Source organism: Bufo gargarizans, chromosome 4 (assembly GCF_014858855.1).
Source record: "Bufo gargarizans isolate SCDJY-AF-19 chromosome 4, ASM1485885v1, whole genome shotgun sequence".
Lineage (NCBI taxonomy): Eukaryota > Metazoa > Chordata > Amphibia > Anura > Bufonidae > Bufo > Bufo gargarizans.
Genome location: NC_058083.1, coordinates 202,608,136 through 202,635,474, shown reverse-complemented (window position 1 = coordinate 202,635,474; position 27,339 = coordinate 202,608,136). Strand labels below are relative to the sequence as shown.

General features: G+C 45.3%; 1 protein-coding gene across 1 annotated transcript in view; it reads left to right on the top strand.

Moving 5' to 3' along the window:
* Nucleotides 1–26,565, top strand: part of MASP1 (MBL associated serine protease 1) — a 163,849-nt gene extending 137,284 nt beyond the window's left edge. The window contains exons 11-16 of the mRNA XM_044289609.1: nt 2,913–3,053; nt 19,040–19,153; nt 19,845–20,030; nt 20,183–20,250; nt 22,594–22,693; nt 26,247–26,565. Of these exons, the coding sequence (XP_044145544.1) occupies nt 2,913–3,053; nt 19,040–19,153; nt 19,845–20,030; nt 20,183–20,250; nt 22,594–22,693; nt 26,247–26,428 (791 nt within the window). The 3' untranslated portion in view covers nt 26,429–26,565. The remainder of the gene's footprint in view (nt 1–2,912; nt 3,054–19,039; nt 19,154–19,844; nt 20,031–20,182; nt 20,251–22,593; nt 22,694–26,246) is intronic.
* The last annotated feature ends 774 nt before the right edge of the window (nt 26,566–27,339 follow it).

Below are 27,339 nucleotides of genomic sequence, written 5' to 3'. Positions count from 1 at the left end.
TTGCCAGACACCATACTCCATCATCTGGGAGAAAATAAATTGCTTTGAACTGCTGCTGAATGTGCTGCTAACTGTACACTACACTACATTAGGGCCACTAATGGCTGGCTTCAGGTTCATGTGGGCCCTTGGGGGCGATAAATCCCAGTGGGCCCCCATAAAGCATTTTTTTACATTTAGATGTCCCCCAGTGGCCCCCATACAGTATAATGACAACTAGTGGCCCTTCACACAGTATAATGCCCCCCCAATGCCCCCCAACCAGTATAATGACCCCACAATGGCCCTCCATTCAGAATAATGACCCCCAGTCGGGGGGTCAATATACTGTGTAAGGGGCCCTTACAGTGTAATAACCCCCCAGTGGCCCCTCATATACCTATCATTGCTGGAGCTCAGAGGAGCCAGCGGTCCTGTCATTCACTAACCGCAGCTCATCTCACTGCGCTCCTTCTCTCCTCCCGCCCGCTGCAGCAGTGAGACACGTAGCAGGGGTAACACACACACGCTTTACTCAAATATCTTAACTCATCGCGTTATCTTGAAACAAAAGCCATTGAAAAGCAATTGCTTAACGCATTTAGTTGCATTTAAGATAACATGTCTCATAAAGCATGTGTGTTTACCCTGCTACATCCGTATGTCATGACGTCACCGCTGGGCCGGGCCTGGAGGAGAGAAGGAGCTGTACAGTGATGTAGCTAGAACTGACTGGGCCCCACAGCTAATTTTAGTAGCCCCCCCAGTGGGTTCACATCACATTTTTGCTATCGGTTTGATGTATACAAATGTGCAGCACATCACATTTTTGTATCCTACAGAGTCCAGTAAAAAATGCATACGTTAACGTATATGTATTTTTTTTTTACAATGGAACTGTATGGTGAACAGACGCGACTGTATAGCATCAGTCTGAGGCATCTGTTAATGTATGTTTTTGGTATACATTAAACGGATGGCAAAAAATGTGATGTGAACCCAGCCTTAGTGCCAGAATAAGGCTACTTTCACACTAGCGCCTTTGCTGGATCTGGCAGGGATCAGCAAAAACGCTTCCGTTACTGATAATACAACCATCTGCATCTGTTCTGAATTGATCCGGTTGTATTATCTTTAACATAGCCAAGACGGCTCCGTCAGGAACTCCATTGAAAGTCAATGGGGGACGGATCCGTTTTCTATTGTGTCAGATTGTGTCACATCCCAGGACGGAAAGCAAACCGCAGCATGCTGCGGTTTGCTCTCTGGTACGAGAACGGAACAGAATGCATTCTGGAGTATTCAGTTCTGTTAAGTTCTGTTTTGTCCCCATTGACAATGACGGATCTCAATACTGGAAAGTATTAACGTTAGTGTGAAAGTAGCCTAAGCACTAGTACACAGCGGAGCAGCGGGGCAGAGGGGAGGCCGCCATATACTGACAGAGCGCACAACCTGGGCTTGGTGGCCAGCAATCTTTTTTCACACCAGGTCTAAAAAAGGTGACGTGGGCAGAGATGGAAAAACAGTTATTGCCATACAGTTATTGGATACCACCGCCATACAGTCATTGGATAACACCTCTATACAGTGACCGGATAAAAGGGAATAAAAACGCACAGTACAGGGAATGACTAGGGGCACTGTACAGGGTGTGGTAAGAAGACACAATGCAGGGTATAAGGGGGCACAGTACAGGGTGAGGGGCACAGTCACTTGACCCTGTGACGTTAGAAGGTCCTTATGGTGAATGCGGTTCAGACGCCACCATAATAAGAGGCAGGAGTGAGACAGGGGCCCGGGGCCCTGGATGGACAAGAGGGGTGGGCACAGCAATAGGTGGAAGGAGCTCTGAGGGGGATTCATACAAGAAGTAGTGGCAGGAGGTCTGTGCAGGGCAGCAATAGGAGATAAGGGGATGGAACAGGAGCTCTGGATACATGAGGGAGGAAAGGAGACAGCAGGGGCTCCATGACAATGAGATAGAACAGGATATGGGGGGCACAGGCAGGTGTCATGGAGGCAAACTGCAGCAGCTTGAAGAGTTCCCTGACCCCCCCTCCTGCATCTCTTCACACTTCTGCTCCGCTGGGGTCTCTCTCCTCCTCAGGCAGCATGTCCTGTATAGAGGGGGCATGTCTGAAGCTTGTAAGGCAAAATGTCCTGCTCTGCTGAACAGAGTGAAGAGGGGGCGTGTCTGACGCTCCGCAGCACAGGAGCTTGTAAGGGGACAGCAGCAGCCAACTCTGCATGCTGTTGATGCTCCCTTGCTCCATTCTGACGCTGTGGCCCTGCTACTGCTCCTGGGCCCCTTCGGCCTTAGGGCCTGAAGCAGTGGCTTCCACCAAAGCTACACCCCTGGAGCTGCGGATAGTGAATGAAATGACCGCAGCTTCCTGCACTCCAGCAATGAGCGCTTTCATCTGTATTGAGGGAAGCGCTCATAGCAGCGCAGTGGGCCCCCCCCCAGGAGCAGTGGGCACGGCACTTGCTGATGCCGGCCCTGCCAATCAAAGTGCAATAAATTACAGACAGCGAATTTTCTCAGAAATCGATTTACAGATTTGCAATATCTGTTATGATTCAAAAGTTATCAACACAGAAAGTAGCAACAACAACCGGAAATATTCCATGTGATGAATAGCTATTTGATGTGTTCAATATATTGTCCCTGCTGCTGAACACAGAACTTGCTTTGTTGATAACTTTTGAACCAAATGCCATATTGCAAATCTGATTGTGGCTATCGATTTCTGAGAAAATTCAGTTCTTTTCCTTGATATGCTATATGATCCCCCTCCTATTGGAAAAATTTGCCAAGCTGCCTCTGCCCTGTCCTGGTGTGATGGTGATGGTATGTGCTAATAATAAGAAAATGACTAAAACAGTAGCCATCCATGTAATATTCAATATGTTGTTAATCCTTCTTTTAGTGTGTGGGTTACCAACGTTTTCCAGATCAAAACTTGCAAGGATTTCACGAGGAAATATTGCAAAGCGAGGAATCTCTCCCTGGATTGCCATGCTTTCCCGTGCCTCCAATAACAGCCCTTTCTGTGGTGGATCTCTGATTGGTAAGAACATCTGCACAAATATATAAATATAGAATTCCAAGAAATAATTTAAAATAATTAAGTGAAAAATTAACTTTTAAAGGGTTGTCCAATTTATTTAAAAGGAGCCTAAAGCTACCAACTTAAGGCCTCCTGCACACGACCGTATGGCTTTTTCAGTGTTTTGCGGTCCGTTTTCACGGATCCGTTGTTCCGTTCTTTGTTTCCGTTCTATTCTGTTTTTCCGTTCCGTTTTCCCGTATGCATATACAGTATAGAGTAATTGGACAGGGCATAACATCTTCAATAGATGGTTCCGCAAAAACGGAACGGATACGGAAGACATACGGAGTACATTCCATATGTGTTCATTTTTTTTTGCTGACCCATTGACTTGAATGGAGCCACGGAACGTGATTTGCAGACAATAATAGGACATGTTCTATCTATCAACGGAACGGAAAAACAGAAATACGGAAACGAAATGCATACGGAGTACATTCAGTTTTTTTGCTGAACCAATTGAAATGAATTGTTCCATATATGCACCGTATACGGAACGCAAAATACGGAACGTAAACAGGAAAAAAAAACGTTGTGTGCGGGAGGCCTAACTGTGATAAAATAAAAAAGATCCTATACTCACCAGTTAATCCAATGATGTTTCCAGCTCTGCGGCTCCAGCTTTCACTCCTGGTCTTTGTTTACATGGCTGCAGGGGCAATGTAGCCATACACCCCATGTGACTACTGTGGCCAATCAAGGGCCTCAACGGCCTTGTGCATTAGGCCTCTTGCACACAAACGTTTTTCTTTTCCGTCTCTGTTCTGTTTTTGTGGATTCTGCTTGCGGTCTGTATGTGGAACCATTAATTTCAATGGTTCCGCAAAAAAAAAAAAGAATGTACTCTGTATGCATTCTGTTTCCGGATTTCCGTTCTGTTCAAAGATAGAACATGTCCTATTATTGCCGGCAAATCACGTTCCATGGCTCCATTCAAGTGAATGGTTCCGCAAAAAAAAACTGAAAGCATACGGAATGCATCCGTATGTCTTCCGTATCCAATCTGTTTTTGCGGAACTATCTATTGAAAATTTTATCCCCAGGCCAATTTCTTTATGTACTTACTGTTTAAACATTATTGTATGCTTCCATTTGCGATCCGCAAAAAACGGATCAACAAGAACAAAAAAAACGGAACGACAAAATGGAATGGATCCAGAACGGAAACAGAAACACTACTAAAACAAAAAAACTGAAAAAAAAATGATCCATTTAAAACGGACCACAAAACCATACGGTCGTGTGCAAGAGGCCTTAGGCCCCCTGCACACGATCAGGATTGCGTGCGGATTTGCGTGCGGAAAATCCGCACCGTAGGTCATGTACATCGTGTTCTATGAGAATTTCAAATTCTCAATGCACACGATGCGGATTTTTTCCGCGCGGATTTTGACCTGCGGTGCGGATTTTAAAATCCGCGACATGTCAATCAATTTTTTTTTTCCTGACCGGATTTTCTTAATTCACTTAGTGAAATCCGCATGCGGAAAATCCGCACCGAATCCGCACCAAATCCGCACGCAAATCCGCAAGCAAATCCGCACCAATTAATGCGGATTGACCGCACGGATTTGCCTGAGAACACCTGCGGATTTCAGTGCGGATTCTCCGCACATGAATCCTGAACGTGTGCATGTAGCCTTACACTACTGAGGCCACAGCAGTGATGAGATCCCTTTTTAAAAACTCACAATTACTTTAATTAATCAAAGTTTACTGTACACTAAAATAATTTTATAAATATGAAATTTCACAAAATACTATCAATGAATTCCCCTGTATACTTACTGTATGAATGAGTGATCTGATAACAGATGAGGCAGTGTCATCTTCTCAGCACTGGTCTATGACAGCCCCTTCTATGTTAGGCAACATACAGGCTGCTGGGAAACTTTAGGGTCGGTTTCACATTCCATTTTTACACCACTATGTCACTTATTTCCCATAGACCTTCAGCTAATATCTGGAGCTGGCGTTTTCACTTCCAAAAGCACACTCACACACAAAAACCTGCAAAAAACACCACTAGTGTTGGGCGAGCATGCTCGGCCGAACACTAATTTTACTTGAGCATCGCGATGCTCGGCACATCGCGGTGTTCGACCGAATACGATGCTCGAGTCTCCTCCTCCGAGTCTCCTTGGCTACGCAGCCAATAAACATACAGGTAAGTACTGCCATTCACTGTAATGCCGTTGGCTACTGGCATTAGAGTGATTGGCTGGCCGGAACGCGTCATCGGGTACTATATAGCACCCGATGACACGTGTTTTGCTCAGTCTTAGGGTCCATTCACACGTCCGTTTTTTGCGGAACAGATCAGGACCAGATCTGGACCCATTCATTTTCAATGGGTCCTGGAAACAAATCGGACAGCACAATGTGTGCTGTCCGTTTCCGTTGTTCCATTCCGCATGTCCGTTTAAATATAAAACATGTCCTATTCTTTTCCGCAAAATTCGGATCCTGGTACAATACAAAGTCAATGGATCCGCAAAAAACGAAAGACATTCGGATGTTATTCCGTATGTCATCCGTTTTATGCGGAATCCGTTCCTGGAAACACATAACAAATTTTTTATTTTTTTTTTTCAATTTTTTTTTCAAAGAAATCCAAACAACTTTATTTGATTATTGAAATTTATACATGTTTCCGTTTTTTGCGGATCCGCAAAAAACGGATGACATACAGAAACATTTTCAGGAACAACGGATCCGCAAAAAACTGACCGAAAATCGGGATATAGGAAAATACTGACGTGTGAATGTAGCCTTAGTCAGGTAGAGATGGAGAGCAGAATGGAGAGATAGTGTAGGGAGTGAAATAGGAATATTTTCGTTTTTATACTTATAGACCCAAAAGTCCTTTTAAGGACTATTGTTGTGTGAGGCAGCAATATATATTTTTAGTGCAACCTGCACTAAATTGCTAAAACTTGTTAGAGACCGAAAAGTCCTTTTAAGGACTATAGTTGTATCTGACAGCAATATATATTTTTTGCGCAACCTGCGCTAAATAGCTTGCAATTGTTTGGCCGCTGCAGACAGCGACATTATCTGCACTACATCTCCTGTCTAACGTATTCGCAGCCTTAAAATGTCTGTGACATAGAGTGTACTTTTTCGGTAGACGGTGTCCGCTGCGGACGCTTACATTACCTGCACTACATCTCCTGTATAACGTTTGCGTATCTGAAATATCAGTGACATTCAGTCTAATTTTTTTGCTGCTAGTGGCAGCGACATTACTTGCACTACATCTCCTGTATAACGTTTGCCCATCCTAAATATCAGTGACATTAATTCAGTGTAATTTTTATTAGCTGCTGGTGACAGCGACATTACTTGCGCTATACCTCCTGTATAATGTTTGTGCATCCTAAATATCAGTGAAGTTCATTCAGTGTATTTTTTTATTAGGCGATGGTAAAAGTGACATTACTTGCACTATACCTCCTGTATAATGTTTGTGCATCCTAAATATCAGTTACATTTATTGAGTGTAATTATTTATTAGGCGGTGGTGACAGCGACATTACTTGCACTATGCCTCCTGTTTAACGTGTGCGCATCCTAAAAATATCTGTGACATTCTGTGTTCTTTATTTGCGCATACATTTACAAAACCCGCGCTACTGTACGTGTGACATACTTGCAAGCATACTGTATATACCATTTAATATGCACAAGGCGAGCAGTAAGGGACAGGGAAGTGGCCGTGCTGCTGATCGTGCACGCAGAGGCCGTGGCCCTGAGCGTGGTGAAACTGTGCCTGCTACCAGAGCACAAGAAACACACTCATCCACTATACCTAGCTTCATATCCCAGTTTGCAGGGCGGCGCAGGACACCACGCTTGAAGTCAGACTAGTGCGACCAAGTGGCCGGTTGGATTGCAGCAGATAATACTTCCAGTTGGTTAAGCACCACCTTGTGTTCCATAAAGTCCAGTCTCAGTTGCCAAGAGTCTGGTCAACACAATCCTCACCCTGATCCTCTTTCCTCCCACCATGGAGAGTCTTGCAAAACAAGTGATCCCACTTTCAGATATTCTGAGGAGCTCTTTGCAACACCATTCCATCATTTGGGCCTCTCGACAAGCCCATTTGAAGAGGGACATGAGGTCTTGTGTCCTGATTCCCAAACTCTTGAGCATCCACAGTCACAAGAAGATGACGATGGGGAATGGCAATTAGTGTTTCACAAGGTGGATGATTATGATGATGATGAGACACAGTTGCCAATAAGTCAATGGCAACTAGTGCCTCAAGAGGTTGATGATGAGGATGAGACACAGTTGTCAATAACTGAGGTTGTTGTTAGGTCAACAAGCCAGGAGGATGACCAGAGTGAGGAAGTGGAAGAGGAGCACCATCAGCAGCATGATCCGCCACATGACATCAAAGCACCCTAATAGGTGGGCCGAATGGCTGGGTCCACAACCAGTGTCTGCGGGTCACGCCACTGCCTCATCTTCCCCTGTGTTATTTACTGGCAAATCCCCTGTCCAAGACGCAGGCCCGGATGCCTCCTGCCATGCACCTGGACCTTCACATGCACCATCAGCTAGCACATCCACTTCTGTATCCTAGCGCAGTGTAAAGATGTCTATACCCCAGGCTTTTGAATGAAAGCGCAAATACCCAGCCACCCACCCACAGGCCATAGCACTAAATGCGCACCTTTCCAAATTGCTGGCCCTGGAAACCTTGCCATTTAGGCTTGTGGACACTGAGACTTTCCGCAGCCTGATGGCGGCGGCTGTACGCGGTACTCTGTCCCCAGCCTCCAATATTTTTCATGGTGTGCAGTCCCAGGCTTACACCAGCATGTGTCCCGTAACATCACCCGGCCCCTGACCAACGCAGTTATTGGGAAGGTCCATTTAACGACTGACACATGGCCAGGGACGCTACATTTCCCTGACGGCACTCTGGGTGAACTTTGTGGAGGCCAGAAGCGAGTCGCACCCTGGGATGGCACAGGTGCTACCGACGTCAAGGATTGATGGCCCTACTTCCATCAGGGTTTCCGCCGCCACCTACGTTAGTGGCTGCAACCCCCCTTCTCCTCCACCTCCTCCTCCACTTCCACCTCTGAATTATCATCTTGCTGCACCAGTCAGCCATTAGTCAGTAGCTGGAATCAGTGTAGCACTGCAGTGGGGAAGTGGCAACAGGCCTTGCTTAAACTGATCTGCTTAGGTGACAAACAGCACACCGCCGCATTGCTGTGGCAGGGGAAAAGGGACAAGACTGAGCTGTGGCTCTTGCCACTCAACCTACAACCAGGCATGGATTTGTCTGATAATCGCCTTAACTTGGTTGCGTCTTTGGAGCTCGGCAAGCTCACACACATACCATGCCTAGCCCACGTGTTCAACCTAGTGGTTCAACGATTTCTCAAAACCTACCACAATTTGGTTTACTTACTGGTGAAGGTGCGCCGCATGTGTGCCCATTTCCGCAAGTTATCGACAGCTTCCGCTGGTCTGGCAATGCTGCAGCAGCGGTTGCAATTGCCATCTCACCGACTGTTGTGCGACATGAGCACGCGCTGGAACTCGACGTTCCACATGCTGGCCAGGCTTTGTGAGCAGCAGAGGGCAGTAGTGGAATACCAGTTGCAACATGGTTGTCGCCTTTCCAGTCAGCTTCTGCTCTTCACAAGCAATAAGTGGGCATTAATCTCTGACCTCTGTGAGGTTTTAAGAAACTTTGAGTAATCAACACAGATGGTGAGCAGCGATAACGCTATTATCAGCATAACCATCCCACTTCTATGTCTACTCAATGGCTCACTGCTCACAATTAAGGCAGACGCTTGGCATGTGGAAGAGGTGGAAATGGGGGAAGAAAGTACACAGGGTGATAGCCAGACCACCCTCAGTTTGTCTTCTCAGCGCAAACTGGATGATGAGGAGGAGGAGGAGGAGCAGGAGACGGTTGCCTCCGCTACAGAGGGCAGTACCCATGGAAGTTTTATTCCATCTGTTCAGCTCGGATGGGTAGAAGAGGAGGAAGAGGATGAGGAGATTAAGAGTAATCATCCTGATGAGGACAGCAAAGTCTTGTCTGTTGGGACTCTGGCACACATGGCTGACTTTATGTTAGGATGCCTTTCCTGTGACCCTCGCATTGTACGCATTTTGGCCAACACAGATTACTGGTTGTTCACCCTTCTGGACCCCCGCTACAAAGAGAACTTCTCATCTCTCATTCCTGTTGGTGGAGAGGACGAGAAAAATGGAGCAATACCTTGTGGGAAAATTGCTTCAGAAATTTCCAGCTAACAACGCTGACTGCAGAGTACATAGTTCCTTGGCTAACTGAGAAGGGGAGATGAGGGGGAACACACAGCAGTTCCAACAGAGGCAGGGCAACACTCTCCAAGGCCTGGGACAGTTTTATGACACCCCGACAGCACCCTCAACCTGATGCGCGGTCTAGTGTCACAAGGAGGGAAACATTTTGGAAGATGGTGAAGGAGTACATAGCAGACAATGGCAGCGTCCTCAGTGATTCCTTTGTGCCTTACAACTATTTGGTGTCCAAGCTGGACACGTGGCACAAACTGGCGCTCTACGTCGTGGAGGTGCTGGTCTGCCCCGGCACCAGCGTTTTGTCAGAGTGTGTATTTAGTGCTGCTGGGGCATTATAACTGATAAGCGCATCCGCCTGTCAACTGAAAATGCTGACCGGTTGACTCTCAAAAAAATTAATGCCTGGATTGCCCCTGACTTCTTTACTCCACCAGAGGAAAGCGGCTGAACATAAAGGCACTCTAAATGTGGCTTTTGTGATGTATTGAATACACTGTATTCCCACGCACCCCTTCTACCACTAAAAAGGGTATATGGTTCAATCTCCCTTTTCTCATCGTCCTACTCCATCATATCAACATGCTTGTTAGGCTGCCCTCGTCCTAATGTTTTAGAGGGTCAGCTCAGCAGCAGGCCCTCACCCATAATGTTTTAGAGGGTCAGCTCAGCAGCAGACCCTTACCCCTACATTTTTAGATGGTCAGCTCGGCAGCAGGCCCTCGCCCACAATTTTTTTTAGATAGCCAGCTCAGCAGCAGGCCCTCGCCTCTTCCTTGTAATTTTTGGCAGCACTTGCACTTTATATACAAGTAAATATACAGGAAAGAATGTTTCCTAACAATTTTTCCTCTAAAATCAATTTTATCTTCGGTTCGGTGCGTATTATTGTCAGTCTGTAAAGGTGGCATACTACTTGGACAAGATCGTTCCCAGCAGCGACCTGGGAGTCCAAGATGCATCCAGACATCCTCCCCATGCTGTTCCCAAACCATTTTAGTGGTGTTTCTATCAATTTCTGATCTTTTCCTATGAACCAGACACCCTCCCCTCTTCAGAGCAGAGGGTGCCTGTTTTAATGCTAGGATTCTCCCATTGACTTCCATTGTGCTTGGGTGCTCAGTAGAGCAACCGAGCATCCTGTGGTGTTCTACTCGAGCACCCGAGCACAAAAAATAACAAAAGTGCATAGACATTAAAAACCTACATGTGATCTGTGCATCTGTGTCTTGAAAAAAAAAACTGAAAAACAATATTTCCCTGTATTTCATTTCGGCTGAGCAATTGGAGAAAGTATGTAGAATTGATATGTAGAATGTTCAATATTCATGCTGTCTAATCAGAACCTTGATATTCCACACCTGTGAGGTGGGATGGATTATCTCGGCAAAGGAGAAGTGCTCACTAACACAGATTTAGACAGATTTGTAAACAATATTTGAGAATAATGGGTCTTTTGTGTATGTAGAAAATGTTTGAGATCTTTCAGTTCAGCTCATGCAAAATGAGAGCAAAACCGAAAGTGTTACATTTACAGACGTGGACAAAATTGTTGGTACCCTTTGGTCAATGAAAGAAAAAGTCACAATGGTCACAGAAATAACTTTAATCTGACAAAAGTAATAATAAATTAAAATTCTATAAATGTTAACCAATGAAAGTCAGACATTGTTTTTCAACCATGCTTCAACAGAATTATGTAAAAAAATAAACTCATGAAACAGGCATGGACAAAAATGATGGTACCCCTAGAAAACACAGAACATAATGTGACCAAAGGGACATGTTAATTCAAGGTGTGTCCACTAATTAGCATCACAGGTGTCTACAACCTTGTAATCAGCCATTGGGCCTATATATATGGCTCCAGGTAATCACTGTGTTGTTTGGTGATATGGTGTGTACCACACTCGACATGGACCAGAGGAAGCAAAGGAAAGAGCTGTCTCAAGAGATCAGAAAGAAAATTATAGACAAGCATGTTAAAGGTAAAGGCTATAAGACCATCTCCAAGCAACTAGATGTTCCTGTGAGTACAGTTGCACATATTATTCATAAGTTTAAGATCCATGGGACTGTAGCCAACCTCCCTGGACGTGGCCGCAGGAGGAAAATTGATGACAAATCTAAGAGACGGATAATCCGAATGGTAACAAAAGAGCCTAGAAAGACTTCTAAAGAGATTCAAGGTGAACTTCATGCTCAAGGAACATCAGTGTCAGATCGCACCATCCGTCGTTGTTTGAGCCAAAGTGGACTACATGGGAGACGACCAAGGAGGACACCATTGTTGAAAACGAATCATAAAAAAGCAAGACTGGAATATGCCAAACTACATGTTGACAAGCCACAAAGCTTCTGGGAGAATGTCCTGTGGACAGATGAGACAAAAATCGAAGTTTTTGCCAAGGCACATCAGCTGTATGTTCACAGACGAAAAAATGAAGCATATCAAGAAAAGAACACTGTCCCTACTGTGAAACATGGAGGAGGCTCTGTTATGTTCTGGGGCTGCTTTGCTGCGTCTGGCACAGGGTGTCTTGAATCTGTGCAGGGTACAATGAAATCTCAAGACTATCAAGGAATTCTAGAGAGAAATGTACTAGCCAGTGTCAGAAAGCTTGGTCTCAGTCGCAGGTCATGGGTCTTGCAACAGGACAATGACCCAAAACACACCGCTAAAAACACCCAAGAATGGCTAAGAGGAAAAAATTGGACTATTCTAAAGTGGCCTTCTATGAGCCCTGACCTCAATCCTATTGAGCATCTTTGGAAGGAGCTGAAACATGCAGTCTGGAAAAGGCACCCTTCAAACCGGACACAACTGGAGCAGTTTGCTCATGAGGAGTGGGCCAAAATACCTGCTGAGAGGTGCAGATGTCTCATTGACAGTTACAGGAAGCGTTTGATTGCAGTGATTGCCTCAAAAGGTTGCGCAACAAAATATTAAGTTAGGGGTACCATCATTTTTGTCCATGCCTGTTTCATGAGTTTATTTTTTTACATAATTCTGTTGAAGCATGGTTGAAAAACAATGTCTGACTTTCATTGGTTAACATTTATAGAATTTTAATTTATTATTACTTTTGTCAGATTAAAGTTATTTCTGTGACCATTGTGACTTTTTCTTTCATTGACCAAAGGGTACCAACAATTTTGTCCACGTCTGTATATTTTCACCATGAAAAATCACCCTAAACTTCATTAAAGGGGTTGTGCAATGTGATTATATTGATGACCTATCCTTAGGATAGGTCATGATGGGGGTATTGGCTACCTGCCGTCCTACCCCTTCCTTATACTCATTTGCCCTCCACCCATCATCTCCTACCCCTTACCTTTTAATAAAGACTCGGACACCAGGCTGGAATAAATCGGCCACAGCAGCCGTTTTTATTAACAAACAACATAAAATATAAATAACCATATAAATAACCATAGCTCTATAATCAGTTACTTGCAATGGGAGGTCCTTGAAGCCCCAATTAACAGAAATACCTTACCGGGGTTCCATCTTGCCTCCAGCCATTGCCCACCAGCTCGGAAGCACCATTGAATGGCCCCCCTCTTCAATTCCCCCATTACTGGGAGTCCAGCCCCAACCGCGGAGCCCTCCCATCCTTCTAACCAGTGAATAAGACCTCCCCTCGCCACCAACGCGCAAACTTGACCCCTTAAGTCTGCGCGGCCCTCCATACTCTCAAGGCCCTCTCAATACCTTCCTGCAGGGCCAAACTCCACATGTCCAACCTGACCGCATTGTACTCCGTTAGACCTCCAAAACCCCCCAACCCCTTTTTCCAGCTCTGTATGCCTCACCACCACCGCTCCATTCCTGGCCATAAAACGACCCACCGCCCTGTTCAACTTTATTCTAGCTTTATTCACCCCCTCAACCAATCTAGCCCCTCTCCAGACTGTCCTCGGAACTATGTCCGACCAAACTGTTACTAACCTTGGAAACAAAGCCCACAGCCGTAACAAATAAAATTTCATGGTACTCAATAGCTCCCGCAATGGCCGCGCCGCTAAATCATTGCCGCCAACGTGCAGAACAAGAACATCTGGCACCCTATCCAGCCTAGCAAAGCGATGAACCTCCGGCAGTACTCCACTCCAAATCATGCATCTACGCCCCAGCCACCTTACCACCACTTTAATTCAAGCAAAGCCCAGTTGCTGACCGTCTGGCCGAACCGCTGCCCGGACAGCCCCCCAAAAGACATAGGAATGACCCAGGATCCACACCAAAGCTGGTCCCGCACCTGTAACGAGAAAACCATAACACCAAAATGCCACCACCATTAACAACTATCCCCAATACAATACCCTTTTCCCTTCCCCGACCCTTTAACTTAAAAACGATTCAATCACATATGACCTGAACCGCACCGACTCCCACCGCCCAATTCGCTTAATAATCTCATCATCCAACCCCCATTGTGCCGCCTCCGTCGCCGCCCCAATCCTAAACGAATGGCTGGAGTACCCCGCCTGCCCTAACCCTAATTGCTCTAAACATTTAGCAAAAACAGCTGCATACTGAAAACAGGACATAAAAGACCCATCAGCATGCACTAGCAGTGGTCTAACCCCTTTCCCCATAACCCCGCCCCCCCCCCCCCCCCGTGTAATCGCTCAAACACTGCACCGGACACATTCTACAATTTGGAACACTGAACAGCACCCCCCTCTGCCCTTTTCCTTCCACGTCCGTCTTAGACCAACGAATAACAAACTCCACCCTATCCTGAAACAAATCAACATCGTCCCTAAGCAAACCCCCCACCCGACTAACCATCAGAACAACCAGCTCCCCCAAACGCAACGTCCCAAAAATGCAAAAGAAAAAGCCAGCCTACACAACTGTCCCTCCCAAGCCAAACTGCAAACATTCCAAACCTGTTTTCCCAACCCCAAAAGCTATTCAAAAGATACCAGCCTCCTACCATCAACCCTGGCCCCCAACCGACGCCACCTTTTTAAGGCCCTCGAAACCAAAAAGGACTTAGTAAAGTCCGAAATTTTTCAATTTAAATCCAAAAGTCAAACCTGCAATGCATCCATTCATTTTTGCCACCGACCACCCTTCATCCCTACAATGCCCCACAAACGGCAACAGCGGAACTTCCAAATCCACATTCCCAACACCCAGCCTACTACACCATTCCTCCCAGTACCCCCATGCCTTGACATATGTCACCCATGTAGCTGGCGCCAACGATGCCTGAATGAGCTCAGCTACGGTCCCTCCAGAAGCTCCCAAAGACAGCTCGGGCACTTCCTCCCAGACATTTCCGCCTCTGGGGCCAGCTGCCGAAATCGATCCCACTGTGAACTAGAGAGTGCGTCAGCAATACCAATGTCAACCCTTGGCACATGCGCCTCCACAACCCATGCGCCTCCAAACATTCCAAGACCAGTCTCTGTAGCAGCCATACCACCAAGGGCGACAAGGCAGATAACCCATTTATCGCCTGAACTATCCCCAAGTTATCACAGTGGAAATGAACCTTCTTATCCCTGAAACACTCCCCCCACAACATGACTGCTACCACAATTGGAAACAGCTCCAATAGGGCTAAATTCTTTAACCACCCCATCTCCACCCAACTTGCCGGCCATTCCCCAACGCACCATTCTCCCCCCCAGTAAACTCCGAAACCACAACCCCCCGCCACATCAGAAAACAACTCACAATCAAACGAGTTCACCACTTTCCCCATGAATAGCGAGCAACCGTTATACCGTTCCAAGAAGGAATTCCAAACCTGTAAGTCCACTCTCAATTCTCTACCCAAGCGAATGTAGTGATGTGGTGAAACCACGCCTGCCGTTGCCGCCGCCAACCTTCTACAAAAACCCCCCCCATGGGCATAATCTGACACGCAAAATTGAGTTTTCCCAGGAGTGACTGAAGCTCCCGCAATTTTAACTTCTTCAAACGAGTCGCCCTCCCCACCTCCCTACCTCCCTTTTCAAATCCTCCAAATTGTCCTCCGGCAAACTGCCCTCCATTCCAATGGTGTTGATAACAATCCCCAGAAAACTAAATTTCGTCACCTGTCCTACAGTCTTTTCTGTTACCAATGGGACCCCAAACGCCGTGAACACCGTAGCCAGTGTTTTCAGCAATTATGCGCACACTCTCTAACCCGGAGGACCTATACAAAGGAAGACGTCTAAATAGTGAATAATAAAGTCACAACCAGACTAATCCACCACCGCCCACTCCAAAAACAAACTAAATGCTTTGAAGTATGTGCATGACAAAGAACATCCCATGGGCAAACACCTATGTACAAAAGATCCCCCATCCCTAAAACACCCCAATAAATGCAAACAATCCGGATGTACTGCCAGTAACCTAAAAGCCGCCTCAATGTCAGCCTTTGCTAGTAGCGCCCCCCTCCCAAACTTCTTAACCTATGCAACTGCTTCGTCAAAGGAGTTATAGACCACGGAACACAAAGCCAGATCAATACCATCATTGACTGACATCCCCTTTGGAAAAGACAGGTGGTGATTAAGCCGAAACTTATTAATCTCCTTCTTCGAAACCACCCCCAGCGGAGACACTCGCAAATTTTAAAATGGCGGCTCTGAGCCATTCCGCCCTCCTTCTTAAGTTTCTCTGCCACTACCGCCAGATGCTCTGTGGCCGACCTCAAATTTATTTTTAACAACACCGCCTCCCCAGGAACAGATGGAATTTAAAAGCCCAACGAATGCCACCCCTTCCTTATCCAGATATCTATCTAGGAACGGCTCCATCCTTTCCAGACGAACCAGCGTCTCCCCCTTTGCTATTGCTATTCCCCCCTTTTTTGTCTACTACCCCTAAAGCACCTCGGCACACCATGAGATCCCCCACACATGGAGCATTCGTGCTTAAATTTGCATTTAGCCCTGAATTTACATTTCCCATCGTTGAATGAGAAGCACAAGCCTTTTGCGGACGCCACGGCGATGCTTGACTGCCTTCGACTTCCTGGTTCACCCCAAAAGGACTGCCCTGACTTAATGGGCGCAGTCACCTTCAGCCACAAAGCTATATTTTTGTGGTCCCATCTCATCTCCGGACGTACCGCATCGTATCCCATATACCCAATATGACTCCCCAATCGTGTCCATATAACAAAACAATGCCGAACAGCACTCCGGCGCCACTCGCCAATATTGCAAACGCCTGTAACCAGTTTTGGAACATTCGTGGTATTAGCCGATATCTACGCTTCTCCTCCTCCTCTCTTTTTCCCTCTTCCCTCCCCAACCTATCCAAGTTAAACTTATCTAATGGGAGCAAAAAGAAAATTTCTACATAGTCGCCCTTCCAAATACGCTCCCCCTACAGACATAAATTTCCCCCTTTGCTTTATCATCCAACCGTACCGTTTCCTCCTCCGCCACCCCCCGCCTACGTTTGCACTGATGCCACATTGCTCCCTAGCCCTATACCACTTCCCCCCCAGGGCTCCCACCACCCCTCATGCCGGCAACGGGGACACCCCCCCCCCGTACCATAACCAGCTAATAAGCCCGCCAAACCCGCCAACAATTGCCCCAAGCCACTACCTAAATCCGCCTGGGGCCCACCACCTCCCCCACACCCTGCCACTACCTACGCTAAGGGTCCCAAAGAAATCTCACCTGGCTGCCTGGCTGCTGTGACCCCATTAGCCGAAGGTCCGGAATCCTGATGTCCCGTCCTCTGCGCCTATCCTCCAGCTCCTGATCCACCTTAATCTAAACACTGTCCCCCGGCCGCGCTCCAACAACCATGGACGTTAGGGCTGTTCTCCTCCACAGACAGGCCAGGGGGGGGGGGGGGCTTCTCCCTGGCTGCAGGCTGGACGATGGCGATGGAGGCCTGCTGCAAAACTCCCCTGGCACCCCAGCAGCCCCATGTCTCCCGTCACCTTGAACACCCTGAGGGGCACCTTCCTCCCCAGGACATGGGAAGGTGCCCGCCGTTCCAGGTCCTGCCTCTATGCCGCATCCGGATGACGACGGAGGTGACCTGGCTCGGCCACCTCGTGGGCTCCGCCAGCAAACATATAAGGTACTGTATAAATGAAAGATCTGCACCTTTTCTGTTTAGAGCCGCACCTGGGTTTGCAGTTAGATTTTGAAGAAGACGCAGCACTTACAAGAGCGCCATGACCCCGTCAATTAGCAGATCAGCAGGGGTGCCAGGCAGGCGTGGACTGGCCATATACCCTACAGTGAAATCTCCCAGTGGGCCGATGCACAGGGAGCCATTTGAGCCCTCCTCATGGCTGCCGGCTGGATACATAATGATTTGATGTTCTCAGAATTAACTATTGCTATGTACATCAGGTACTTATGCACCTGGCGCAACCACTTTAATTAGTATAGTACATACGGTAGCTTAAAAGAGCCTAATTCCAAATCTGCCATTTTTATCTTTCTGCTCACTTGCATTCCCCCACTGTGTGACTGCAAACGGGCCAAGTACTGCATGCTAATATATATTTTGTGGCAGCTTTTCATACAATTTTTGAACCAAATCCAGCGGTAGATCCAGCAGAATAAATAAGTCATTCCTTTATATTTTCACTACTTCTTGAATCCAACTCTGTATTTGGCTCAAGAAACAGCATGAAAAACTGACACAAAAACTGGACGTATTAAAAAAGAGACATGTGTGAAACTAGGGTGAATGAACAAATACCATAAGTTGCTATAGGCTTTTTTCAGCTCTTTTGCATTTTTTCACATACATTTTTTTGCATGTGAGGCAGTGAGGGACAGGCCTCATATATGAAGGACGGTATGTATCTCCGAGAATGGTGCAAGAAACCTATTAAGGAGATGCATATCGAGGTTTGCTCTGGCACCTGGCCTTGGTGGAGTTAAAGCCGTTAGCTTGTGCATCCACTGGAATAGATAGTGGACGCTCTTGTTAACTAGCATAGCTGGTTTCAGCTAATTCGGGCCTGGCTTTTACTGGGAGTAAGCAAAGAGCTGGGTGGGTGCTTATTCCCCACGATCCACCCCAGGGTTTATACGTGGCTTATGTCCATGATTGTGTTTAAAAGTCAGCAGCATGATGCAGGGTGTGTCTGTTGTGTGAGAGGCTGCAGATCACACCCTGCAAGGCGCGTGTGAAGCAAACACTGGCGTGTGTACGCTTCTAAAGAAGCCCCGAGCCTGCATGACTTTATTGTGGATGACATGAACTGATTACTTGTCCTGGCTGAACTGAACTGTAGGTTGACTGGAACAAGCAATAAACTGTATTGAAGTGACTTTGTTGTGTCCCTGCCTGTCTTTAAAACTGGTCATAAGAGCCAACTGCATTACAGCGTTTAAAATGCCACCTCCAGATGTTAGCTGAAAGACTGTACAAAATGCAGGGCAGAAAAACGTTTATTGCCTAGGGGCCTTTTTATCTAATTCATGGCTTTTCCTGTCTGTTTAGTGGCAAAAAAAAACTGCTGAATAAATTCATGTGGGTGGGGGCTCTAAATTCAGATACTTAAGTAAAAGTATCAGCACATGAAGGCATGCATGATCTACACAATGAGTTTAACTGCAGTAATGTTACAGGTGGTTCCATATGTGACGCTGAAATTTTGAATTCAAATGTGTACATAATCTAGGTGATAAATGGATTGTAACAGCTGCTCACTGCCTGCACGATGAACTGGTGGACGAGAACAGCGTTCTCACACAAGAAGACATTATAACACCATCTTCTTTCAACATTATACTTGGTAAGTGGATATATAGTAGAAGAGTATCTGTGGGTATGATTAAAATAAGGAAACTTCATATTCAAGTTTTTGTTAGTTTTATATATTATATAACATCATAATCATGGGTATACTCAAAAGTACATAAATCAAATACAACTACACAATGCGTGTTCAGTACACACATATACATATATAATTAAAGGCAATAAGCAAAATTTTGGGTAAAACGCAATGGGGGAGATTTACTAATCCTGTAGATGCAATGAATTTAGGCTGTCTGGACCTGCACCAGATTTATCACAGTGGTTCGGGCTGGATGATATATCTGGTGCAGAGACAGATACTTTATCTAGCTCTAAACCAACTTTTGGTTGGCTTACTTTGAGACAGAATTTTCACCAAAATTGTAGTGCAATTTTGGCACAAAATGTTACATTTTAGGCCACCTCTTTTCCCACAAATCCATGACCTCATGCTAAGCTCCAACCCTTTCGATCAAGTCAAAGAAATTGGAGAGAACATAGTTATTCCAAATTACCAAATTCCTAAATAATGTTCATGGTTTAAACTATGATGGCTGATACATTTTTTCATATTGTACTAAGATGTATCCAAAAGGTTTGATGGGTCAGCTGACTGTCCAGAAAATGAGGTTTTAAAGTGAATTTGAGTACGGAGCACCATGTTTATCTCATTTTCCTTTTTCCAGGAAAGCACAGAACTTTGAAAACTGATGATACTGAACAAGTGCTTCAGGTCAAGAACCTAATTCTGCATCCTGCATACAACTACAGTACATTTCAGAATGACCTTGCCTTGCTAGAGCTTTCAAGTAAAGTTTCCCTCAATAATTATGTGATGCCTGTCTGCTTACCAGACGTACAGATTCAGCCAGGTACTGCCGGTTTTGCATATCTCATAGCAAACATGCATGTCCACAAAATGACTGAAATATGTATATGATGCAATGTATATGCATATAAGCAAACACAAGAGCCGTAAATAATAATAATCAGGCTGTCATGAATTTTACATCTTGACTTTCAGATGACTTTGTAGTGGTGAGTGGATGGGGCAAGCAATTCTTAAAGAGACTTCCTGAAGCTCTAATGGAGGTATTTCATATTTCTTTCTAATATACTGTATGATTTGCAATGCACTTGAAGGGATTTGCCCAGTTGACAAACTTTGACAAGTAGTGCATCATTGAACCCCGAGAACCAGGACAGCAATTTTGACAAATTTGCAGCAATCTAGGCTGTTCTAACATAGCTCTTAGGAGGTGTTGGAAGCAGAGATTACATGACAGCACACAAACACGGTAAACAGGCTCTGGAATTCTTAGACAAAACACCAGTAGAGAGGATTGTTTGATCCACTGACAAGCACAAGAAGCTTGCACCGTTTCATTGTCCACAATCCAGACACTGGCCGCACCTTCACTACACACCCCATCTCTGCCTGAACAATTTCCAGGTGCTTTAGCAGAAGGAAATTTGGTGTCACTGCACCCATTACATGCCCTGCCATTGACAGCCAGTCACCATCGCCTTTGGTTGCAGTGGTGTCATGAATGGGAAGCCTGGACTGCTATGGACTGGAACTGTACCGTCTTTAGCAACAAATCCAGGTTCTGTTTGCGATCCCACAAAGGTCAGGTTTGGGTATGGAGGCCTCATAGTGTGCACTTTAATCCTGCCTTTGTTATGGAGTGCCTCAGTGATCTGAGGAGCCATTAAATATGAAAGTCAGTTACCCCTAGTAGTGATATGAGGGATGCTAACAGCTCAGTGATATGTGCAGGACATCCTGCGGCCATGTGTTGCTTCGTAGGTAGAGCTTCGAACTGACATTTTTTAGCAGAATAATGTCCACACACATAAAGGGTTTCCCAGGAATGTCTATGCCAGATTGCAACATTTCCTTGGACTGCCTGGTCACCAGATTTATTGCCAATTGGGCATTTATGGGACCAGCAGGGATGCTAGCTTTGGCAACTTATAAGTGTGCAACATCTACAGGCCCAAAAGCAACATCTGTGGACAAATAAGCCACAGGATATCATACGGAACCAGGGGCATAACTAAAGGCTCATAGGCCCCTCAGGCTCCTAGGCCCTGTAGCGACTGCTACTTCTGCGCCCCCTATAGCTACGCCCCTGTACAGAACCGTATTCCTCCAAGCCCAACCGTGTCTCATCTTGTATCCAGGCTAGAGGTGGCCCAACAGGGTAGGGTGCTAAAGCCTCTTTTCACATGTACAGTTTGCCCCCAAAATATCACTCTAATATTGTAATCATTTACATAGATCATCATTACACATTTTATTTAATTCCAACAACTCCTTCTTGGTGCGTTTTTTTTTGTCCATTGGTGTATATAATAAATATTAGTGTTGGGTGCGACTATTTGAATCGCAAATTTTTATTGCGAATATTGCCACTTCGAGTATTCACAAAGATTTGGAATATAGTGCTATATATTCATATTTGCGAATATTCTAGATTTTTTTTCATCTGAACCTATGATCCCTCCCTGCTTCTTGCTTGTGGGCCAATGAGAAGGCTGCAATGTCTTTGTCTGAGCTTAGCAACATCCCTAGCAACCAATAGGAAAGTTTCCTACCCTGTACTATATAAGAACCTCCACAGCAGCCATTTTCTGCAGTTTTTTTGCAGTCCTGAGAGAGACAGCAGTGACATTACTGTGCTCTCTGCTTTACTGTGTCATTCCATTAGATAGTTAGATAGTTAGTTAGTTAGTTAGTTAGTTAGTTAGTTAGTTAGCTTATATATATATATATATATATATATATAATACAGATAGTTAGGGGGAGATAGTCAGTGTAGGTTAGATGGTGCTATAGTGTAGCTGGTAGGTTCCAGTGCAGTGTGTTAGGTAGTGTGATAGGTTCTGCTGTCCGTACATACATGCTACAGACATAGTGCTGTGATGTCACAACAATACATTGTGCTCCAATCAGTAATATGTAGTCAGACCTGCTAAAATGTGCAGTTGCATGTATTGCGCCAAAATATGTGCATCATTAATTGCCGATTTGCACAATCCCAAATATATTGGAGCACTCTATCTGCATATAAAGCTATTGTAATGTTGTGCCGTGCCAACCATTTTCTCCAGTCTCAGGAGACTTCTAGCAGCTTGACAAATTTAGCAAAAGTGACCCAATACGCGCATATTACATTGCTGATTTTCGCAATCAAGAAAATAATGTTGAATTTGAGAATTTGAGAATTTATGACGAATATTTGCCTAAATATTCGCAAAATATAGCTAATTTGAATATTGCCCCTGCCGCTCATCACTAATAAATATATAATTAATTAAATTAGCAAAAAGTTTATGACTCTAATGCTAATAAACATCTGATGCTGAGAGATCTGTGAGTTCTGGAAGAAGAGCGCTGCATGAATTTAAAATATTGTCCTCTGCTTACAGATTGAAATTCCAGTGGTGACCTATGATACATGCCAAGCTGGCTACATAAAAATGGGCAAAGTACTTACTGAAGACATGATATGTGCAGGTTTTAAACAAGGTAAGAAATGTTGTTAGCGCAGTCTTCTAAAATATCATGCTACTTCTATGTATGTATTAATACATTTATTATAGTTCGGCAACATATGCTGGGCTATGATCACCACGCCTCTGGCCCTGCCCCCTCCCTGCCTTTGCCACACCCTCTTTTTTAACTAAACACATGAATGGCTATAAAGGTGCATTCACGAGACAGATTTTATTAGAGAATTTTTCTGCGATTACAAAGTGGTTCCATTCAATTGAATGAGACTTACACACAGGGGCATATTGGCCATAGACCATACAGGGAAATTTCCCAGTGGGCCGATGACCAAGGGGCCACATGAGCACTCCTCACGGCCAGCCAGTGGAAGTTTTTGGGGATGTGTTTTGTGCTGATGGGGGCAGTATTTTGTGAATGACTGTGGTATTTGGCTCTGTTGGGGTGGTATAATGTGCCACAATATGGTATTCCTGGCCCCGCCTACTTGTGTTGACCCTGCCTTACATCAAATTGGACCCAACTACAAAACAGGGCCACTTTTAGTATTTTTTGCCAGGGTCACTTTAAGTTCCCAGTCCGTCCCTGCTTACAAACATACATGTGCTTTCCGCCAAAACAACCCCAATCAGATTAATGGAACTGATTTTCAGTTGCAGAAAATTTCTGCAACCAAGTCTGCAGTGTGTAACGGAGAGGAGGTGTGTGAATCCTTCCTACTGACTTGTTTTTTTTAGACATTTTAAGTGGTTTTTGGTGCATTTTGGCTCCTGTTTTTACAGCTTTTTTATGTAAAAATAAAATAAAATGCACTCCAGACATTATATGAAGGTCCATGAGAAAATATCAAATGCAGAAGAAACATGCTTTTTTTGTTTGCTGCTTTTTAACCCTTGATGTGTACTATATGGCAAAAACCATCATATTCTGCCCTGCTTAATGTCATTTTTTGTATTTGTTCCTGTTCTCGGGTGCTGTGAGATTTTGGCATAAGGTACAGTGGGATGCGAAAGTTTGGGCAACCTTGTTAATCGTCATGATTTTCCTGTATAAATCGTTGGTTGTTACGATAAAAAATGTCAGTAAAATATATCATATAGGAGACACACACAGTGATATTTGAGAAGTGAAATGAAGTTTATTGGATTTACAGAAAGTGTGCTATAATTGTTTAAACAAAATTCGGCAGGTGCATAAATTTGGGCACTGTTCTCATTTTATTGATTCCAAAACCTTCAGAACTAATTATTGGAACTCAAATTCACTTGATAAGCTCAGTGACCCCTGACCTACATACACAGGTGAATCCACTTATGAGAAAGAGTATTTAAGGGGGTCAATTGTAAGTTTCCCTCCTCTTTTAATTTTTTCTGAAGAGTAGCAACATGGGGGTCTCAAAACAATTCTCAAATGACCTGAAGACAAAGATTGTTCACCATCATGGTTTAGGGGAAAGATACAGAAAGCTGTCTCAGAGATTTCAGCCGTCTGTTTCCACAGTTAGGAACATATTGAGGAAATGGAAGACCACAGGCTCAGTTCAAGTTAAGGCTCGAAGTGGCAGACCAAGAAAAATCTCGGATAGACAGAAGCGACGAATGGTGAGAACAGTCAGAGTCAACCCACAGACCAGCACCAAAGACCTACAACATCATCTTGCTGCAGATGGAGTCACTGTGCATCGTTCAACCATTCGGCGCACTTTACACAAGGAGATGCTGTATGCGAGAGTGATGCGGAGGAAGCCTTTTCTCCGCCCACAGCACAAAAAGTGCCGCTTGAGGTGGGCTAAAGCACATTTGGACAAGCCAGCTTAATTTTGGAATAAGGTGCTGTGGACTGATGAAACTAAAATTTAGTTATTTTGCCATAACAAGCGGCGTTATGCATGGAGGAAAAAGAACACAGCATTCTAAGAAAAACACCTGCTACCTACAGTAAAATATGGTGGTGGTTCCATCATGCTGTGGGGCTGTGTGGCCAGTGCAGGGACTGGGAATCTTGTCAAAGTTGAGGGACGCATGGATTCCACTCAGTGTCAGAAGATTCTGGAGACCAATGTCCAGGAATCAGTGACAAAGCTGAAGCTGCGCCGTGGCTGGATCTTTCAACAAGACAACGACCCTAAACACTGCTCAAAATCCACTAAGGCATTTATGCAGAGGAACAAGTACAACATTCTGGAATGGCCATCGCAGTCCCCAGACCTGAATATAATTGAAAATCTGTGGTGTGACTTAAAGAGAGCTGTCCATGCTCAGAAGCCATCAAACCTGAATGAACTAAAGATGTTTTGTAAAGAGGAATGGTCCAAAATACCTTCAACCAGAATCCAGACTCTCATTGGAACCTACAGGAAGCGTTTAGAGGCTGTACTTTCTGCAAAAGGAGGATCTACTAAATATTGATTTCATTTCTTTTTTGTGGTGCCCAAATTTATGCACCTGCCTAATTTTGTTTAAAGGGATTCTGTCACCTCCCCTCAGCCAAAAAACGATTTAAAAGCAGCCATGCAGCACAGCTTACCTGGATTAGGCTGTGCTCTTTTATCTTGAAATCCGTCCAGCAGTTACTTCAAAAAACGACTTTGATCAATAAGGAAATGCGTCCTGAAGGTGCCCAGAGGGGCGTTTTTTTCTTCTTAGTGAGCCCAGTACCGCCCCTCTTTCAGTGCCCAGCCCGCCTTCCTTGTACTTTCTAACCGCCGCCCCCAGCCTGCCACAGCCTCCCCTCCCTCTCCTCCCCCTCCCTCACGCCGAACGAAGTCTCGCACAGGCGCAGTACCCACTGAGGGCTGCGCCTGTGCGATCATCAGGAGACTGAGGGCGGCAGCTTCATCCTCGTCACTGGGCATGCGCCGAGCCCAGTGACGTCCGATGCTCGCTCTTCCCTGCTGACTGAGGGAAGAGCGAGCATCGGACGTCACTGGGCTCGGCGCATGCCCAGTGACGAAGATGAAGCTGCCGCCCTCAGTCTCCTGATGATCGCACAGGCGCAGCCCTCAGTGGGTACTGCGCCTGTGCGAGACTTCGTTCGGCGTGAGGGAGGGGGAGGAGAGGGAGGGGAGGCTGTGGCAGGCTGGGGGCGGCGGTTAGAAAGTACAAGGAAGGCGGGCTGGGCACTGAAAGAGGGGCGGTACTGGGCTCACTAAGAAGAAAAAAACGCCCCTCTGGGCACCTTCAGGACGCATTTCCTTATTGATCAAAGTCGTTTTTTGAAGTAACTGCTGGACGGATTTCAAGATAAAAGAGCACAGCCTAATCCAGGTAAGCTGTGCTGCATGGCTGCTTTTAAATCGTTTTTTGGCTGAGGGGAGGTGACAGAATCCCTTTAAACAATTATAGCACACTTTATATAAATCCAATAAACTTCATTTCACTTCTCAAATATCACTGTGTGTGTCTCCTATATGATATATTTAACTGACATTTTTTATCGTAACAACCAACTATTTATACAGGAAAATCATGACGATTAACAAGGTTGCCCAAGCTTTCGCATCCCACTGTAGTAGTGTGTAATGTGTAATTATGACTTATTTCATGACTATATATTTATTTTAACCTTCTAGGAGGGAAAGACGCCTGCTCTGGAGACTCTGGTGGTCCAATGGTCACATTCAGTCATGGAACAAACAACTGGTTCCTAGCAGGAGTTGTGTCATGGGGAGTGGGCTGTGGGGAAAGTAATAAGTATGGAGTGTATTCAAATGTCTACAAGAATGTTGACTGGATTAAAAATAAAGTGGGTTAAAATAATTATGAACATATAAAATGATGGCACAATCTCTGGGATTATTTCTACACACAAAACTCATCATAACTGGCTATGAAAATCATACATCAGGGTTATACAAAAATATGCCCCGATAAAAATAATGCCTAATAACCTTGTATGGATGGGTTATTGAATGTAATTAAAGGGGTATTCCACTTTCAACAAATGCATTTTATTTTGTGCATAACAAGGTTATTGTCACGGCTGAGGATGGGGAAAACCCTCAGCCGTGCGGTATCAGAAGGCGGATGGTCAATGCCAGGCCAGGACAGGAATCAGGGAGCAGGTTACCTCCTACACATGCCTAATTCTGACCCTGTCTCCTATCCGTATGAGCCAAACCTGATATTCCTGCTAGCCCTCAGGGTGGCCCTGGACTAGGAGCAGGGTAAGACGACCTGTTCCTCCTAGACACGGAGGAACTGGAGTCTCACTGGCCAAGCTACAAAGAAAGGGGAACATGAACAGACATATGGCAATGACAGGTAAGTGAGACTAGTACCACACTTACCTGCCACAGACACACAACCTGGAACCCACGTGCAAGTGCTGCTGTCCACAAACAACACAAAGGACACCGCACACACAGACATCACACGGGAACCCAGGAAACCATATTCTGCAATAAATAAAGACCAAACAAACATCTTCTAAACACCATACTAAAACCTATGACCACAAGGGTGGCCCCCACTGGCAGATGGAATTACACAGGAGGCTGCTCCAGCTAACCATAGCTGAAGTACCCCTCAGACTAGTGATATACACTGAGGCTTTATAGGCCCAAGTAGCCACACCCACACAGACACACCCAGTGTTCACACACACAGAAGGGATTTAACCCTTCCAACACCAGGCAAGGGAATACGGACACTTAAAGGGGAAGT